Genomic DNA, 20,909 nt, shown 5'->3' with positions numbered 1-20,909 from the left:
TTCAGGGTTAACCCTACAATAGCTGTATCCACTCTGTCCCTCAGGTGGGTCTGCCAGTTAAGAGTAAACAAATGACTAAAGTTAAAGTTGTGGGAAGTACAGTAACAGCTTTATTAAATTAGTGCAAAATACAGACATAACTCATTCACCACATCATGTTTTTCTTTGCATTTTCAGAAATGATGGGTTCATTCACACAAACCCACAAATACATTTTATTTTTGTTTTATTGTCAACGGTATGTACCTTTCCTGGCTCTCTTTTTTGTTGTTATCACAAGCAAAAAACATGAAAAAAAGAAGAAAAAAGAACCATAAATCATCAGTCTCCACTGGCCTTTTTTGACCCCACCCCCCGCCAAGGAATAAAACTAAAACAAATAAACACAAAAAAACAACAACAAGCAAATAGCGTACAATCAGAAACAAGGATCACAAGACTGATTTGGTTTCTGTCTGCAAATCTGTCTCGAGACTCAATTGAAACTCAGTCAAAAACTGGAGCTTGTAAATGAAAAACTGGGCGAAAAAACATCAATAGCATAAGAAAAAGACCCTAAAATTACCTAAAAACATACATTTCTTTTGATTTTTTTTGTGAGGGGTCAATAAAGATTATGCAGTCAAATTAAATAAGTTAATTCATATATTTGTACATTGGTAAAAAATAAAATATATATATATATAGTGTACACCGCCCCCCCCTCCCCCCACCACCATTTCACACATTGCTATAAAGATATATTGTGTTCCACTCCATAACAACTAATGCAATCAAACCAAAAACTAAAAATAAAGTCTTGAGAGACATTGTATAGACTTTGAAGGCTTCTGGCTACCACCCTTCCCTAAGGAAACACAACCACTGCAGACTAAACAAGCCTCTTGTCCTTCCCTTACATTAGTAAACGAGAATCAAATACAGTAGTCTTTAACCAGAGGAAACTAAAGTACACCAAAATGTCCAATCGCTTTGCCCCCATCAAATATATTAATGTCCAGTGAGAAAGTTCATCGAGGTGGTGGCATCCATGATGTATTCCAGAAGTATGAGAGGACAGGAAGTGCAGGGAAAGTGGGGAGAGGACAGAGGGGGAGAGTTCCTGATGAATAGGTTGGGGTGTGGTGTGGATAGAGAGGGCCAAAAGAGGACAACAAAATGGGAGAACAGAGGTGAATAGGGAGCAAGGAGTATTTATGGGAGAGGTCTTCCCTCCTCAGCCTTGTTCGTGTGTGGAGAAGAGAAGAAGGTTTTCTTCAGTGTTGCAAAAGGACTACAGAATGAATCAGCAGAATTTACAAGCCTGAGAAAGAGAAATAGAGAAAAGGAGGAATAAGAAAAAATATTTACTATTCAAGCAATTAAACACCATTAGACAGCATAATAGAACATAGTAATAAACTAGAATTAATAAATACTTTCAACAGGCATTTTATGGCCATTTTATTTGCTTTATATTTGTGCAACCAATGTATGAAAACAACCACTGTAAAAATTTTGAATGTGGCAACATTTTTGCAAAATTATATTATGAGGTTCCTTACATATGTTATGTAAATTTTGAGGTGAAATGTCCACTGGGTGGCACTAAAAGTAAGTTAAATGTTCTCCCAAACAGAGGCTTAATGCTTTTTCCAGTTTTAAATCAACAAAACTTACCTCCCTTACCTAAACCTAACCAATAGTGCCATGAAAAGCAAATGTGAGATGAAAAATGCAATTGCTATAGCTACAATGTCTTTCTAAGGTGCTTCTATTTTGGCTCATGTGACGACTTGTTTGCTGTTCAGGCAAGTGCAATGCTCTATCAGGTCTCTAATAAGCTTGTAAATGTAGTTAGATAAGTAATTTAAATGTTAAAATGTCTTGCCTTACATGACATGCGCTATAGTAAATGTGATTTGATGTTATAAGATAGCATTGTGTGAAAAACAGGGCAAAAAGTGTTTATGAACTGATAATCAAGAAAGTGGAAAAGTCTCATGGCTCTTAACTTCAAAACCCATCACCAGTGACTTCTTGACTGATGGAAAGACAAATTGAGGGAGCGACTGATGAGTGTCATGAAAGTGGGGGGAGAGTTTATTTGGATAGAGGAGCGTATTTCTATCTGCCAATTGCTTGGGATGCAGGCGTGCAATTGTGCTTGCCTCTAATGCAGCTGACTGCTGCCAAAACCACTTTCCTCCAATCAGGGTAATGCTAACTAAGTAAAGTCAAGTCATTTTTATTTGTATAGTGCCTTTCACAACACACATAGTTTCAAAGCAGCTTTACAGAAAATCATGCATTAGATCAAACACTCCTCTGTCTTGATGCTTGCATTGCACCTTCCCTACAATTCCCAAGACTTCCCTCTTTGGAGAACTAGGAAAATAGTTTTTTCTCACTCCTCGACTGACTTTATTGTATGTGAAAGCGGCGAGGCAAATTGATTTAGTTATATATGTTGTTGTTTCAGACCGCCTAATGAGAGAATAACCTGGCATGCTTTGTGTCTCTGTGCATGAATAAAGGGGGCTGGAGTCTCATTACAATTTGCAAATGGCATTTGCAAAACAGTAGACTTGCACGCAATCTTAAGCAGCATTCAAGTCTTATTTCCCTTCCAATGCCATTTAGGACCGAGCAGTACAAATGTGTCTAGTCACCCCCCTCCTCCATTTAATATTTGCATCAGATCTAGCACGCTTCGATCGCTTTAGAATTTCCGAGATCCACAGACCAATTCATTTTGCTCAAGTTTTGTGAAATTATGGCTCGCATTTTATAAAAACTATATTTTAATCTAATTGTATGATGATGGTGGCGAGAAGTAGAGCAAGGAAAGAAAAAGATTCTAATTGGTTTTATCTTTCAACTCCAAACCACCACGTACACACTGCAATGTTTTGGGAGTGACGCATGCATTTAAAGGAATATGTATGAATAATGTTCCAAACCTGCATATCTTTCTTTCTTATGCAAAACACAAAGACATTTTCAGCACAATGGCAGTAGATAGTGACTCAACTTAAAGCTATAGTAGTAGTTTATGCAAATTGTCAATCATATTTGAAGTCTTCTAAAGGACTAAAATACATTTTGGTGGTTGAGAAAAGCTTGTTCTCATGTTTATGTGTTTATGCAAGAAATTGCATTGTTAGTAGGAGAACTTGCACAGTTTTTGCTTTTGCGAGGTTTAAGCGCAAGCTATCATAAACAAGCTTTCCTCATGCACATATGAACGTGTGAAGGAAAGCTATGCAAGTCAAGGTTTTTACTTTATAATATTGTATTTGAATTTAGATTCGTCACTGTGTTGAAATTAGCGAATGGGGGCGGGCGGGGGTCTTTAAAAATCCATCTTTTTTTTGTTCTGGCAGAAAAATGGATGTCATCAGAAACAACATGAATGTCAGTAAATGATGATAGAATGTTCATTTTTGGGCAAATGATTCCTTTAAATGCATGAGTGAATGCCATAATGTATACTTTTATAATATAATTCTGGTTACACTTTTAATTTGTAAACATGAATCAATGCATTTGATATCATGAACAAACAATGTGCAATGCTGTGGAAATGTATCTTCCCATTGAGACAGGCCACATCAGTACACAGTGTGGATTAAAAAGCAAAAGTGCCAATCTTGGCAGAAAAGCAGATTTAAACTTCAGTAGGGAGAATGATAAACACAGCTCAGGCTTATTTCCCTGTTTGTGGATTAATTATATTTCACCCTTTTGGCCATCTTTCAATAGATTAAAGAGAGGTTTCAGGGGTCTGTTAACCGAATCTATCATGTTAGTAACTTACACATCATGACTGTCTCATATGTAATTTTCAATTACCATAACTATTAATTACAACTATGATTGGCAATTTGAATTGGTATGCTTACAGCCTGAACTGTCCCTCTATTTATCAGCATGTTAAAGAGCCATCATAGTTTTTTATTAGTGGAACTGGTGTGTTGCGTTCCAAAAATTAGTCACAGTTCTATTCTGTTTGGGTCACGTACAGCAGAGGAGGAGGGGTGGGGAACAAAAACAAACAGCCTGGTCTCACGAAATTTACATGAACATGACAAAATCTAAGTGCAGTACATCACATTTGGCTATATTTATTTTATATATATATATATATAAATATAAATATATAAATATATTATATAAATATAAATATATATATATATAAATATAAAATATATATATATCCAAACCTAAACCTATGCCTGAACCTAACCAATAGTGTTTTAAAATAAACGTATATGAGAAGTTAAAAAGGCATCCTTACTAAAGCAACGCCTAAACCTAACCATTAGTGTTTTAAAATGCAGAAACGTTAATGAAAAATCAAATTTTCTGAAGAAACCACCTCATTTCGTGGCGTCATTTCTATGATTCTGTAATGTATTCAAATGTATTGTTTTTCAAAAGATGTGTTTCAGTAAAAATGTGTTGATATAAAATAGCAGGGTCTGAGTAATAGAGAGAAAAATCTATATTTATAAAGTCATAATCAGCCATTAAAGTCATGATTTGCAAAACGGTGCAAGGTCAAGGAAAATATTACCCATATGACATTAAATACAGGTTCACTTGTTATTTTTCCAACTCAGACTATGTCATATAATTAATTTGACATATTTGTAGGCCTATGCAGCAATTCTAATAATAATATAAATAAATTTCAACATGCAATTTTAAGGGCTTTTTTTGTATTGTGTCCCTATTATTGTTGGGCAGATTACTTCTGAAATGTAATCTGTGACTGATTACAATTACACATCTAAAATTATAATCAGTAAAGTACTGCATTTTTTAGACAATTGACAATTTTCAGGTATCTAATATGATAATATAATTTTGTATTGCTTGTTGAATGTTTTGATAAAAATCTGATTATTAATGAATGTATTAAGTAAACAACAATTAACATGAACAACTTGCTATTTGTCAGATTAAAACAAAGGTGCTAATAGCAACAAGTGAAACCATTGCTACTCTGAGAATATGTAGAATATGTAATCACTATCCAAATGTGATATTCATTACACGTATTGATATGCAGACTTGGGAAACATATACAATTTTTAAATGAGTTTTATGTACTTGTGAACTCTACAGGGAGTTTTCCCAAATTTGCAATTTGAAAGCAGACCTACAGAGGGCAGTATGGTCATCCTTGCATCATTTGGGCATCTCTGTGACATTTCACTGATGAATATCTGTATCTAAGATCCTCCTCTCTGACCATGTCTTAGACTCAATTGCTGCATCAAATGCCTATTTTGCCAATGTAAGACAATATTTGGTTTCCTCTTGACATTTGTTTTAGAATCCAGCATTTTCTTGTGTTGAAAATTATGTTTTAGCTGACCGGCCTACCTCATGGCCATTTACACAAATTCAGTGGCACCATATTATCTGAGGACAAACAAAATCAATGTACTCAAAGGGCAAATCAGCACAGAATGTAGTGTTTGGCAAGCTGTCATCAGGAACAGTACCAATGGCTCCTGTGGGATTGAAGACTTTAAGACTTATGAGAGTGTCTGAAAATGTGTCAAACATGACCAGTGCCATGGCGATGTTCAAGAAGTAGAGGCACGAGTAGCTAAGCTGTAAAATGTTTGAGCTTTATGGAGGTCTAAAGAGAAAAGTACTTCTGTAGCTTTACAGAGGACTGTTTGTGTTTTCCCAGAGGCTTCTATGCATTATTTAAAGGGCCACAAAAGCAAGTCCACTGGAGTCCTTCATCCTACTGAATGGAAGAAGAACAGAGAGTATGGATTTTTCTGTGTCTGGAGCAGAAGGTTAGAGACATGCAGGCTAAAAATACACATCCTCACACACAAACAGTCACTTTAAGGCAGTACTTTCCAACCTTTTTTCTGCCACAGCACAATTTTTACAAATATAAAAATACCACGGCACACCAGTATCAAGTCACGTAGGTATACTGTGTAATGAGGTCACAGGTGGCAAGAGCGCTAATTGGGTAATAAAAAAAACAATACAAATTTCCTTTTCTAATTTGTAGATTTGTTCTTGCAAATTAATTCTTGTAATGCCAGAGAAAATTCAGGAATGCAAACTCATGAAGGGCAAAAAAGTTGAGAGAATCCACTGGTCCAGGAAAATCTTTTCCGGGGAAATTTTTTTAAGAATAAGCTAAAAGCACCAACTGCAGCGATTTTAAAGATTCAAGTAAAACAAACTTGTGCAAAATTAGCTGCAAAAATTAAGTGTATTTAAGTGTGGCTTGCTTCTGCCTCACAGATTTGTTTAATTATATTAACTGATAAGTTCAGTGACCCCCTCTGGAGATGTCACTATGTGACGACAAATGTGCTATGAGTGAGTCATTGAATCATTTTGAGTCGTTCACAACCAAAATCTATCAAGAGACTTTAGTGTTTAAGCATGCCTTACGCCCTGTCTGCCGGCAGGTCATCCCCGTCTATCTGGATCAGGGGAGGGAAACAAAAAAACATTTGGCATCTACACGCCATAACAGAGATCGTGCCAAATTAATAAAACATTTAAAAAGAGAGGGAAAAGGCCAACACGGAGCGGCAGTGAGAGAGAGAGGAAGGAGTGAGTGAGAGAAAGAGAGAGAAAAAAAAAACCCACTTACTCGCCGGTTCACCGATACGCCGTAGCTTGGTCCTCGGCCACTCCTCACCCCTCTAAATGGACAACAGCCATGCCTCTCCGGGCGGTTTGGAGGCAGTCCTCTGGCCCCTGGCAGACGGAATTCCCCGCTGCGTTTTTGGTGGACGGTAGGCGTCTCCCCCGCCCCTGGCAGCGGTAACCGCTCCAGGCGGTTGGTTGGGAGCCCCTCCTCCCCTCGCGGTCAGCGGCCGTTCCTCCACTTCCAGGGGTTTTTAGTGCATTGTAAAGTGCATTTTAGTCAAGGCGTCAATGCTCGATTCAATGCCAGCATCAAGTGCTGCATTGCCCTCCACATGACAAGCATTGCAGAAAGCATCACGGAGGGGCGATTTTACAAGTTTGCAACAGAAGAAAGCGGCAGATGTTCACAATTGAAAACAAGTGTTTGGATTAGGGAGAGAGAGAAAAAAATGGCAGTTGCTTTGATAGCAGAAAGTAATAAATTGAGTCGCTTATGTTTAGATCTAAACGTTTTCTTGGTGAATTAAATTAGTTTAATAACTGGGGTCTCTGATACCTGGAAAAGATAAGGTTATATTTAATATTCTCTCCTTGATGAAAAGGAAGACGAAAGATGCTGAAGTGAGCGAACAACATGCCCCTCTCATTCAGTCGGTCGGAACATGTCCCAGGTCATTACAGCTTGTTTTCTTCAGAGTTCAAGTTCCATTCCTGTCAGACACAGATTCACTGTGCACACGCTGCTGAAGCCAAGCGCATGATTGGCCATAGCTGTAACCAATCAAGCGATCTGCCTCGGTAGGACTTTGGTTGCCAAGTACATGATTGACTACTGCTGCAAGGGCGTAGCAGCCATGGGGGACATGTCCCCTCGCACTCTTTATAAAGGTGATTTACCCCCCCTCGGACCTTTCCAAGCTAAACCTATACAGAGTTCAAATGGTGGATTTGTATACAGTATTCTTTGTGTTTTGTTACTTTGGGCTGATTGAGCGACCATCCAGCCAATCACAGCTGAGTTTCATGAGCCAAAACGACCTTTATGTAAAAAGCCGTCAGTCAGACAGTTTAATCAATGTGACGCCATTGATTTCTGCAAAGTTACTTTAAACAATGCTCATTTATCCAGTTTATTATCGCCATTAATGTTGATCTAAATTAATAATCTACAGATGAGGAACACACAAATGAGAGTTATTTATCAGCATTTCATTCTTGATTGGCAGCATTACATGAAATTCACAGCAGAAAAAAATAAAAGGACAATCCTTATTTTAAGCACACATTGTAAGTGGAGATAATATATCAGCGCATGAGTCTTCATTACGTTATGCTTTTACATTATGCACCAAAGGGTTGGTCAGATACCAACATTTTGGCTTCGGTATGATATCAGCCCTGTTAACTTGGTATTGATACTAACTCGATACTTTAAAATGTAAAAACTCAGATTTTTTTATGAAATTACACAGAACATTACTTGTCTAAAAGAACTGCACTAAGTCTTATGGATACAAATTTGTCACGAACCCCGCTCCTCTGCCCCATCCCCGCTTCGTCGCACACACACTCACTCCTCAAGCTCGCATGCTCGTTCCGCCCCCTCGAGCCCGCACGCTCGTTCCACCCCCCTCGTGCTCATGCTCGTTTTGCTCCCTCGAGCTCTCACACTCGTTTTGCTCCCTTGAGATCTCCTGCTCGTTAGCAGGTCTCTCTCCTCGGGCTCACATGCACGCTCCTATGGCCAAAACATTATGACCACCTGCACTCGTCTCAATCACCCCATTATTCGTTTCACCTGCACTCGTCTCATCACCTTTCATTGTTTACACCTGCACCTTCCCCTATAAATACCACAGCACATCCGTTTCATGGGTGTTGGTTATTGTATTTAGTTTCCCGTGTCTTTGCCCCCGCTAGTCTCGTCTAGTTTTGATCCCCTCTTGAACTCCTCTTGATTACCCCCTTAGCTTGCCAGCTCCTCGTTCCCCTAGTACCCCTGTCTACTCCCTTTGTTAGTTTACCCGCCTCTCGATCCTGTTTCCCCGGCTTTGACCCTCGCTCCCTCGACTACTCTCCCGGATTTGCCCCTTTACTCTCTGTGATTCCCGGCTTTTGACCCTACGCTTCCCTCGACAACTCTTCACTGGATTTGCCCGTTTGTACTTTTGCCTGCTTTTATTGTTAACAATAAAAGCAGTTTTTGACTTACATTGTGACTGTCTCATCTTGTGTGTGTGTGTCCGGGTTACAGAATAACCAACCTCACCGAAGACAGTCACAATGCATCAAACGGAGAATTCGCGCAGCTCACTAGAGCGGAGGTTTTCAGCGCACTCTGCCCCAGGATCTACCGGTGGGAGTCATGATCGCGCGCTCACAGCCCAGGGCCAGCAGGTACGTGCGATTTTTGATTTTTGTCACCCTGCGTCACCTGTGTCTGCCCCTGAGCCCGTTTATGCTTCCCATGCATATTTGAGCGCCGTGAACTCTCCACCCCGGAGAGGTTTTTGGCTCTTGGACGCTGACCAAGGGGTTTTTATCGCGAGGCAGCGGTTGTGTAACTCATAACCCCGCCCTCGACATTAAGGAGCCAGCGGCCCGACTCTTGGGGTTGCGTCAGGGGAGTCAAGCCTTGGAGGTTTTTGTTATGGATTTTTGTGCCCTGGCATACCAGGTGAATTTTGATGAGGTGGCTCTGAAAGACATTTTTCAATGTGGACTGAATGAGCCAACCTCATCATTCATGCCAGGTGGTCGCTGCTCTCTCAACCTGGCTCAGTTTATTGACCTCGCCCTACTGTACGCTGGTTCCTCGTTTACTGTGGGGGAGGCAGAAACTGTCTCGAAGCCTACCACGGCCCCCGTCTCGAAGCCTACCACGGCCCCCGTCTCGAAGCCTACCACGGCCCCGGTCCCGAGGCCTGTCACGGCCCCAGTCCCGAGGCCTGTCACGGCCCCGGTCCCGAGGCCTGTCACGGCCCTAGTCCCGAAGCCTGTCACGGCCCTAGTCCCGAAGCCTGTCACGGCCCTAGTCCCGAAGCCTGTCACGGCCCTAGTCCCGAAGCCTGTCACGGCCCTAGTCCCGAAGCCTGACACGGCCCTAGTCTCGAAGCCTGGCACGGCCAGCGAGTCAGCGCCCATGCCCGCCACGGCCAACGAGCCAGCACCCATGCCCGCCACGGCCAACGAGCCAGCGCCCATGCCCGCCACGGCCAACGAGCCAGCGCCCATGCCCGCCACGGCCAATGAGCCAGCGCCCATGTCTGCCACGGTCGGCGAGCCAGTGCCTGTATCCTCGACCGTCCCCATGGCCACGCCCCCTGTTGGCTGAAGATGTAAGAGAAGGAAGAGGGCCCCTTCTCCCCAGTCTCGTCTTGTGCTCAAGACCGCAGATGTTCCCTCAGAGTCTTCCACAGCTCTACCGACCTCTGCTCCGCCCTCAGAGTCTTCCATGGCTCTGCGGGTTCTCTCCCCCAGAGTCTTCCATGGCTCTGCGGGTTCTCTCGCCCAGAGTCTTCCACGGCTCTGCGGGTTCTGCTCCCCCCAGAGTCTTCTCAGGGCTCTGCGGGTTCCCTCGCCCCAGAGTCTTCCATGGCTGCCAGCCTCTCTGCCCTCAGAGCCCTCACGGCCTCGCCTCCTAAGCCTCCCAGGGCTCTTCCTCTCAAGCCTCCCAGGGCTCTTCCTCGAGCCTCCTAGGCTCCTCCTCCAGCCTCCCAGGCTCTGAGCCTCTCAGGGCCTCTCAGGCTTCTCCTCCCAAGCCTCCAGGGCTCTCCTCTCAGCCTCCCAGGGCTCCACCTCCAGCCTCCCAAGCCTCCTCCCTAGCCTCCAGGGCTCCTCTCGAGCCTCTCAGGGCTTCTCCTCTCGAGTCTTTCAGGGCTCCCCCTCCCAAGCCTCTCAGGGCTTCTCCTCTCGAGTCTTTCAGGGCTCCTTCTCCCCTCAAGCCTCTCAGGGCTTCGTCTCTCGAGTCTTCCAGGGATCCTCCTCCTCCCGAGCCTCTCGGGGCTCCGTCTCTTGAGTCTTTCATGGCTCCCCCCCTCGAGCCTCTCGAGCCTTCCAGGGCCCCACCTCTAGAGCCTCTCGAGTCTTCCACGACCTTTTTCCCCGAGCCTCTCACGGCTCTACTCCCAGAGACTCCAGAGCTTCCTAGGGCTTACGTAATGTTTTACATTATTAATATTCTGACTATATATTGTGATCAGTTGAATTCAACTTTGGTGAATAAAAGTACCAATATCTTTCCATAAGAGCAAAATCTGTGCATTATTAGAAACTTTTGGCCGCCAGTGTGTGTATATACAGATGAAACTCGAAAAATTTGAATATCAGTGCAAAAGTTCATTAATTTCAGTAATTAAACTTAAAAGGTGAAACTAATATATTATATAGACTCATTACAAGCAAAGTAAGATATTTCAAGCCTTTATTTAATATAATTTTGATGATTATGGCTTACAGCTTATGAAAACCCCAAATTCAGAATCTCAGAAAATTAGAATATTGTGAAAAGATTCAGTATTGTAGGCTCAAAGTGTCACACTCTAATCAGCTAAACACCTGCAAAGGGTTCCTGAGCCTTTAAATGGTCTCTCAGTCTGGTTCAGATGAATTCACAATCATGGGGAAGACTGCTGACCTGACAGTTGTGCAGAAAACCATCATTGACACCCTCCACAAGGAGGGAAAGCCTCAAAAGGTAATTGCAAAAGAAGTTGGATGTTCTCAAAGTGCTGTATCAAAGCACAATAATAGAAAGTTAAGTGGAAGGGAAAAGTGTGTAAGAAAAAGTTGCACAAGCAGCAGGGATGACCGTAGCCTGGAGAGGATTGTCAGGAAAAGGCCATTCAAATGTGTGGGGGAGCTTCACAAGGAGTGGACTGAGGCTGGAGTTACTGCATCAAGACCCACCACACACAGACGGGTCCTGGACATGGGCTTCAAATGTCAAATGTCTTACCTGGGCTAAAGAAAAAAAGAACTGGTCTGTTGCTCAGTGGTCCAAAGTCCTCTTTTCTGATGAGAGCAAATTTTGCATCTCATTTGGAAACCAAGGTCCCAGAGTCTGGAGGAAGAATGGAGAGGCACACAATCCAAGATGCTTGAAGTCCAGTGTGAAGTTTCCACAGTCTGTGTTGGTTTGGGGAGCCATGGCATCGGCTGGTGTTGGTCCACTGTGCTTTATTAAGTCCAGAGTCAACGCAGCCGTCTACCGGGACATTTTAGAGCACTTCATGCTTCCTTCAGCAGACAAGCTTTATGGAGATGCTGACTTCATTTTCCAGCAGGACTTGGCACCTGCCCACACTGCCAAAAGTACCAAAACATGGTTCAATGACCATGGTATTACTGTGCTTGATTGGCAAGCAAACTCCCCTGACCTGAACCCCATAGAGAATCTATGGGGCATTGCAAAGAGAAAGATGAGAGACATGAGACCAAACAATGCAGAAGAGCTGAAGGCCGCTATTGAAGCATCTTGGTCTTCCATAACACCTCAGCAGTGCCACAGGCTGATAGCATCCATGCCACGCCGCATTGAGGCAGTAATTAATGCAAAAGGGGCCCAAACCAAGTACTGAGTACATATGCATGATTATACTTTTCAGAGGGCCGACATTTCTGTATTTAAAATCCTTTTTTTTTCTTGATTTCATGTAATATTCTAATTTTCTGAGATTCTGAATTTGGGGTTTTCATAAGCTATAAGCCATTGTCATCAAAATTATATCAAATAAAGGCTTGAAATATCTTACTTTGCTTGTAATGAGTCTATATAATATATTAGTTTCACCTTTTAAGTTGAATTACTGAAATTAATGAACTTTTGCATGATATTCTAATTTTTCGAGTTTCACCTGTAATTAAACAGTTTGCGGATTGGTGTGATGCTCACCAGTTTATTGAAAATGTGAAGAAAATGGTGGAGATCATATTTGATCCGAAGTCCATTGGGGATCACAACCCAGTACTGATTCATAAGGCATTCATTAAACAGGTTACTTCATATAGATACCTTGGTGTCTATATTGATAATATGTTTACATGGCAAGTTCATGTTGATAACCTTTGCTCTAAGTTGCAACAGAGGATGTACGTTTTGAGAAGGCTTAGAATTTATGGTGTCAATAGTAAGATTATGTATTTGTTTTATCAGATGATTTTAGAGAGTGTGTTGAAGTATGGCATACAGTTGTGGTATGGCAATTTACCAGTACAAGTCGAAGCTTGCACTTCTCAGTGAAACAGCAATGAAGATTATGGGAAAAAAAGACCAATATTACCTTCAGGCTCTGTATTAAAATTCTGTGCTTAGGGAGGCACAGAAGATTTGAAATGATCCAACATATATCTTACATTCGGAATTTGAGATGCTACCATTAGGCAGGTAGTTTAGATAGCCAAAGTGCAGGTTGAATCGATACAGGAATTAATTTGTTCCATTGGCGGTGAGATTATTAAATAGTAAAAGGTAAAGGATTCTATTAGTCCTCTTGTATGTGGCTGTTATATATATATTTTTGTATTTTCTTTTGTATTTGTGCATTTGTTTTTGAAGCAGCGGCTCTGAGCCCAAGACAAATTTCCTATTTGGGACAAAAAAGTCTACCCTTACCTTAAATATATATATATATATATATATATATATATATATATATATATATATATATATATATATATATATATATATATATATTTAATGAAAATATTAAATTAAAACAATCTGGTTACCTTAGTCAAAAGGCTGCTATGGCTGAATCCCAACATGCTGATATTCAGTACACTTGCTTATGTGACATTGCTTACAGATAATAATACTAATAATATAATCATTTAATATTATATTATTGTTACTTTGAGTATTACTGCGACTGCATTGAATATTACACTTTTATACAGTAGTAATATTTGTCACGATGTCTTCAATTGCATGCAATCAGTTGAATGAGCTCTCGTTTCAGCTGGAACACTGGAGTCCCTGGTCTTATCTTTCTGTTCCCACCCAGTCTCTCTCAGCAGAGGTCAGGGACTCAGGGTTCATTAAGGTGATAAGAAAATTGAAGTCAGACACTCTTTCCCTCCCACTTGGTCAGTGAGCGACATTGTGATGTGGGCACACCTGGCCAAGTCTTTCTGTACAACAGTGAAATCCATCTGTAAAGGAGGTATTAGTGTGCTTCTAGTGTATAGTATACAGTATACACTAGGGTTGTAACCACCCACTATAGTCAATAGATTTGGGGTAAGCATTGACCAAAAGAAATCATGTCATGGCTGTGTTGAGCTTGGTCTGAGCAGTGGTGGTCGGAATTAGTGTAATTAACCTTTTGCCAACAAGATGGGCTATTAGCACTACGTTTTTTTTTATAGCCATAAAAAAGACGGAAAGTTTCTGGAGTTTGGCGAAGAAAACAAAGCATCAAATAGACACGCACAGTTACAATCACCGCTAATGCACCAGAATGGATCTGTAAATGGATATGCTCTGCCTGTGATTCACATGGATCAACTTGATGACATCACTGTTCTGCACGAGTTGTATGTAGTTGAAAATGGCAAGTGCCGTCTAGGATAATTTTCTTTTTGCAGTCAATTACAACAACGATGGTCAAAAAAGTATACAAAACAGGCACTGTTTGAAGACATTGCTTGACGCGAGTGCAGTACTGGCAATACATTGATATATGATTAATCATGTATGCCGATATCACCCAGAGAAAGATAGCATGCGACACACCAAGAGCCGCAAGTGAGCCGAAACTGTACACACTCCCTTCTGTTTTTAAGCAGGCACTCAGAGTTAATTCAGACATAAATGAAACAATAACTAAAACGCTTGTGGTGTTCATTACCATAAAGTTATGTTGCCATACTCTGTTGATGAAGATGTGGGATTTCAGCATATGATTAAAACACTAGAGCATCCCTGACCCTTATACTATCTAGATTCATAACAAGGTTCCTTCTATAATGATGTACAGCTTCCGAATGCTGAATATATGTTGAGTTGAGTTTGAAATGCACTTTATGTTCACACTTGTAGCATGATAATGCAGGTATTAAGTTAAAATGTTGATTTAGTAATTAGAGAAAAGTTTTTTTTTATAGTTCAGGTCCCTAAAGAAAATTAACCATGGTTTTACTGTAGTAAAATAGTAGTATCATGACTGAATTAACCATGACTGCTGTCACCGGGGTTTTCTTAGCAGAAATCATGGTTTTGATACAATTAACTATGGTTTTACAACAGTAATACTTAAGTTTCCATAGAGTAACTATGGTTTTATTATATATTATAACCATGACAGTAACAACTGATTTTGTGGTTACTATGATTTTACTACAAATATAAATGTTACTGTAGTAAAACCATGATTTTAATTTAAGGCAAACCTGTTTTGTAACCAAATACAGTATTTTTATTTTGGATTTGGAAGTATTTTTTTGTATTCTTATTTATGAACATAGCAAATACCAAACCATCCCGAAATGTTACCCAAAAACCACGATACAAACTGAACCATTCGAAATTTGAACTTTTACACCCCTAGTACACACACACACACACACACACACACACACACACACACACACACACACACACACACACACACACACACACACACACACAAGCGTTGGTGTGGCTATCCTTATGAGGACTCTCAATAGACATAATGCTTTTTATACTGTGCAAACTATAGATTCTATCCCCTAACCCTAACAGACAACAATAGAGTATATTAGAATAATAACTGCTGCAATTTAACTGGAAGTATCTAATGGTTCATCCAATGTTTTTAGCAATGGCAGATAGGGGTGTTCGGTAGACCTGTTTGATTTTGTTTTATATTTTATTTGGTGATGCCAGTGCTGCAGATACACTTCATGTATTTCCTTCTCTTTTTTTCTTTTCTTTTTTTTTTTTTACAAATTACAGTAATATGCTAAGGGTGGGTGATATATTGTTCCAGTTATAATGTTGCCTGGTCTCACAGGAGAAACAAGTGACCTGGTCTTAAAAAAAAATATTAAAATAAATGCCTAAAATAAGTGACTTGCTTCACCAAAAATACTGAAAATAAGCAATCAATATTTTTTCTCTCCAGATTTTTGATATTGATCAGCATAGAAATCATAACAAGTGTAGTATACACTAGCCTATATAAAAAAATAAAAAATCCTTTATATAAGGTATATCCATCAAATTATTTAAAAAATGGCTATCTAAAATCAATTAATATATATCTTTTTCCTGTATGCACACTGCATGTTCACATTTGGACTAAACGCCACCTTATGTAGGCTACATTTATTAATTTTTTTAAACCTTGGTGTAATCACAGAGAACATGCACAGCACAGTTCCTCAGGAGCTAATAAAGTCCCGAATCAACTTTACTGCTTTAATAACCAACATTGGGGGACAACAGAAGGGAACACACACAGTCATTGCTCTTAAGTTGTAATAGCGTGAGTCATAAGAAACCAAACATTTTCTCAAAGTGAGGCCTAAATAAAACAAACTATTTGGATAATTACATTTTAATTACAGATCTGCTTCTCAGTCAAAATCCGGCAGCATTAAATCAGTATTATTGCTTTATATCTAACAGTAATTCAGTTAAGACTTTAAAACAGAGAATTTAACATTTGACCTTAACTTTAACTTTTTTTTTTTTGTTGATATTTTTCCTTGAATCTTTGGTTTCATGAAAAAATTATGGAAACAAACATTAACATTATTAACTGGTTACAAGCACTTAAAAAATCACTCTTCCATATCTAGTCCCAGGTTTTAAATATATCAAAATCTTTAAACATTATTGTGGCAGGGAGGAGTGTGGGCCCGGTCGTGATTATACACACCCGGTCCCTTATCAGGCCTCCGAGAGGAATAAAGGCGGACTGCGGAGGATGGTGCGGGAGAGAGAGATTGTTTACGGAAATGTCCGTCATGTGTGTGTTGTTGTCATCTTTTGTTTAAGTTTATAATTAAACTATTATTTATATTGTCAAGACGGTTCTCGCCTCCTCCTTTCCATCGAACTACGTTACAATTATGTTTCCAAGATTTTCAATGTCTTAAACTTTGGAACACCACAAAATGTGTTAAAACCAAGACAGTTGTACAAACGTTCAAACTTGCGAATCTGTTAGTGGCATACAAATACGCATTCACACTTAAAAAAAAAACAATCATTAAGAAATTAAAGAGCCCTGAGATTATTTCTCAACCATGGAGTCTGACGATGCAAGCATGGTCTAATCATGTCAAAGAAGCAGGTTTTTAAGAAACACTCTGGGTAACCCAGCATGGCATAATATATGCCGATGTCTGCCAGGGCAATACAAAATAATCACAACATTTCAGCCTTTTAGCATTCACAAGCATAGCCCATAGACTTCCACTGAATGTGAATTACTGTAAACACAATTTCTTTTAATGGACAAGTTGAGGGATGAGTGGAGAGTATTTTCTGTAGTAATCAACAGAATGACTGATGCTTTCAATGGAGTCTGTGTACTAATATATACCACTGGGACTTTTCCCTCTGGATGGTTGACTTGTGCCAGTTCTCAAAACCAATTAAAAAATACATAGCAACTATACAAAGTGTAAGATCTGAGAAGCTTGGAAACAGAAGAAGAGTAAGATAAAGTCTACCCCAAAATTCCTCAACATCATAAATTAAAGACTCTGCCAAGATGGTGCCTTTAAAGTCTGAATCAACCTTTTGTAAGAATGTACATACATTTTCTGTGGAAGTATGACTGTCACATGCTAAGAAACTCTGTACTTGACAAGAGAGAACTTGAAAACTGTTTTGGAAGGATCTCTTTGGAAACTCCCTTTAGCCAAACCAAAACTAGTGTTTTTCTATCATCTCCAAAGGCAAAAACCCAACTTTTCTTGGGTTTTACAATGCATACACAGACATTATATAACCTATCAAAAGACTATATTGCATCATCATTCTACACCGCACAACTCACAATCTATTTTTGATAGTTAAAATGTATCTTATACAAATGATTGTAGTATGATGGAACGTTTAAAATATTTCAAACAAAACTTCACCACCTAGGACAAAGGCTCTCTTCTCTCCTCTCTTGGCTCTTCTCTTAGCCATTCTTCGGCTGGCTTCGCTTCGGCACCCCAGTGCACAGGTTCCGCACAATGTAGAGTGCAGGACATTTTGGAACGCAAAGTTCTGAGAGGAGTTCTCTTCTCTGCTCTAAAACTCATACACGTGACGGGGAGTCACAAGTCTCCCTTGTGGAGAACTACCAGAACTTTCCACAGACCCAGCCAAAGAGCCAAAGAACTAAAGCATCGCAATGCAACGAAACACAATGCAAAGTGTGGGAGGTTTTATTTAAATACTTTGGTAACCTGATTGCAAATTGAGGTATACTAAATTAAGTATCGATCGTCCAGGGCATGGTCTAGACTTGGACTATAGACAAAGTTAAAATTTCCATTCACCTTCTGTTACAACTCATTCTCCAACCTGTTTGTATGTTTGTCTATGTGTGTTAGTTTAATTTTTATTTTGTAGATTAGAAATGAAGTCTTGTTTGTTTTCAAAGAGGATTTGACTATTGTATAATTTTCTAAATAATCTTATCAATTGATTCTTAAAGTTCTACGCTCTGTGCTTGAAAAATATTTCAACATATTTGTGATAGTATTACTCAAGAGTTAACAGATGTATCATATCAACTCAACATGGCCGAGTGATCAGACGTATACCTTAATTCTTTCAATATTCCCAGAATTAATCGTAATTCCCTTCTTGAGTTAAATTACTCATATATAAATTGTGAGCAGATACAACAAGCCTGTTGTATTACATATTTAATGGTGGATAATTTTTATTCAGATTTCTAATCTGATCATTTGTTATTTATCCGTGGTCAAATGTGGCCGAGATGCCTAAACTAATTCCATTATACAATTCTTACATATTATTGGTGATGAATGCTGGCAGAAGAAAAATTACTAACATCTTCAGTAACACACTGAAGACAAAGCTTAAGCTTCCCAGTCCATGCCTGATGGGTATCTGAATGATAATATATGTTGAGAGATCACACAAACAATAAGAGAGAGAGAGAGAGAGAGAGAGAGAGAGAGAGAGAGAGAGAGAGAGAGAGAGAGAGAGAGAGAGAGAGAGAGAGAGGGAGAGAGAGACATTGGGAAACTCTGGAGAATATCTGCTGGCATGTTTAATGCTAGGCCTCTCATTGGCTCCATTGTGCCATGAAATACAGATGGATCAACTGTTTATCCAATCTGGCCCCTGGCTTGAAACCCTTCCATAGAAAACCTCCACATCCAGACACAACTAAGCAGAGCATCTCTTTCTTTACAAAGAGAGGGAACTTAAAATCTCAGATTTATTTTTCCTCTTTTTTCATTTTAGAATGGCTGTAAAAAGCTCCATTATGTTCCACCCTCACTAAAGGAGTGAATTATTAATGTTATTGCTAGGAGAAGGGCCACCAAGGGACCATGTGCGGGATTAACTGTGGGACAAACACATAACACACACCGACACACTAATACACACACACTGAGTGAGGGGAGCTTAAAACATGCCGTAAAGTGACCTTTAATCTGTGCATATTATTTCAAATGCTTCTATGGCTCTCTAGCAGCTGTAATGGTGGCCCTATCCATGCTCTCTAAATCTAGCTATGGATCAGCTCTTAATGCAGTTTGGAGCTTTAAAATTGTAAACAGATACTGTACAGGATCACTGAAGAGATTCTGAAAGGAAGGCATTCCCTACCAAACTCAATCAAGGTGTATAAGGTTTTCCTCATCGGCATTAACATTAAGATAAAGAAGCAACACAGACAAACTCAAAATAACTTTGTTCTCATACATTACGTTTCGTGTACACTGCAAATATCCTATTCATAAGTAGTATCTTTCTATTGTTTTCCAGTAAAAACATCTAAATATTCTAAAATCAAGACACATTTGGCTGAGAAGAAACACTTTCAAGGTATTAAGACTATTTTAGTACTACTAAGAGAAAACGTACTTTAATCTTTAATATATAAGTTTCCAAGGCGAAATCAAGGTGGAAGTTGGGAATTCTTACTCTCCGAACTGATTGGAATGCAGCATAATCACTATGTATAAAAAAGTATCTGCCATATGACTAATTAATTAATGAGTCAAGAGAATACTCAAACAGAATTAATGGACAAATTGACACAGGTCTTCAAGTTAAAACTCAAAATGGCACCAAAGGCTGTAGAAACACCCCAAAACTACACTGTAAAAATGAAATTGCATTTTATTCAGCTTATGGTTTTTGAGTCAAAGACATAAAAACACATTGAGCAATAATATTTCCCAAATTATGTCCCAACTAGCCTAACAGATTTGTCTGAATGAACCATTTCATATTAAACAATGCTGCAGATTTGCGAGTTCTTAGCTTGCAATGCAACATTAATAAATTAAGCTGTTAGTGCTTATGTTTTTGCTGACATTATGCTGTTATTGTTTTATTTAATTGTTGTGTGGTGATATTGGGAGCTCATCTTTGTTACTTAATGAGGTTTGATGATTGTAACTGTTACTGAGGTTTGTGTTAAGGGTTGAGGTCTAACATATGTCTATGTCAAACAATTGTGCGTACTGCCTTGCCTTGCAAGACTTACCTCTCTTCAGAGGCCAAGATTTCCGTTAACTTCATGCAAAAGTAATTAATATGGTAACAAAAGGAAAGTTATCGTACTGCAAATTGATAGTTGGCTGAACAAAAAATTTGTAGTTCTCTTTCTAACATTAGTTTGGTATATCACTATGGGAATTAGCCTCAGGCATATCCGACACTGGAAGCAATGACATCATGTCTGTCAGCTGACAGACCAATTACAGCAGTGATAAGAAAGCCTCACCTCCCTTTAAAAGACACCGCCACAGGCCTCTTCATCATTCTCATTCTCTTCCCCATGAAGATTATTGAAAGCTATTCTCAGTAGGACTTGCAAGGAGTGATCGCTAAACAGTTCGTTAGATGAGCTGTTCAGGTACGTCATAGAGTGCAGATTTTTCTCTTTTGAGAATATATTCACTGTCGAAGTGAATATACTTTTCTCCTGTGTTGATGTTGTTTCTCCTGGCATAAACCAGTGCGTCAAGCCAGGTTTACATATTTTTTCAGTTGAGTTAAAAGCAGTTATAGCTACTTCGCTCTCCTGCACATCGTGGTGGTGTGGTAGATCGGCTGGTCTTATCACATTAAGGAGAGATCCGAGGATTAA

At 39.6% G+C, this 20,909-nt stretch overlaps 1 protein-coding gene across 1 annotated transcript in view; it reads right to left on the bottom strand.

Moving 5' to 3' along the window:
* Nucleotides 1-713: 713 nt before the first annotated feature.
* LOC127623370 (cadherin-13-like) overlaps nt 714-20,909 on the bottom strand; it is a 532,010-nt gene continuing 511,814 nt past the window's right edge. Inside the window, exon 15 of the mRNA XM_052097812.1 lies at nt 714-1,303. Within this exon, the coding sequence (XP_051953772.1) occupies nt 1,296-1,303 (8 nt within the window). The 3' untranslated portion in view covers nt 714-1,295. The remainder of the gene's footprint in view (nt 1,304-20,909) is intronic.

The sequence above is a fragment of the Xyrauchen texanus genome, chromosome 29, assembly GCF_025860055.1.
Source record: "Xyrauchen texanus isolate HMW12.3.18 chromosome 29, RBS_HiC_50CHRs, whole genome shotgun sequence".
NCBI lineage: Eukaryota > Metazoa > Chordata > Actinopteri > Cypriniformes > Catostomidae > Xyrauchen > Xyrauchen texanus.
The sequence above is the reverse complement of the archived record's forward strand: the minus strand, read 5'-3'. Positions and strand labels throughout refer to the sequence as shown.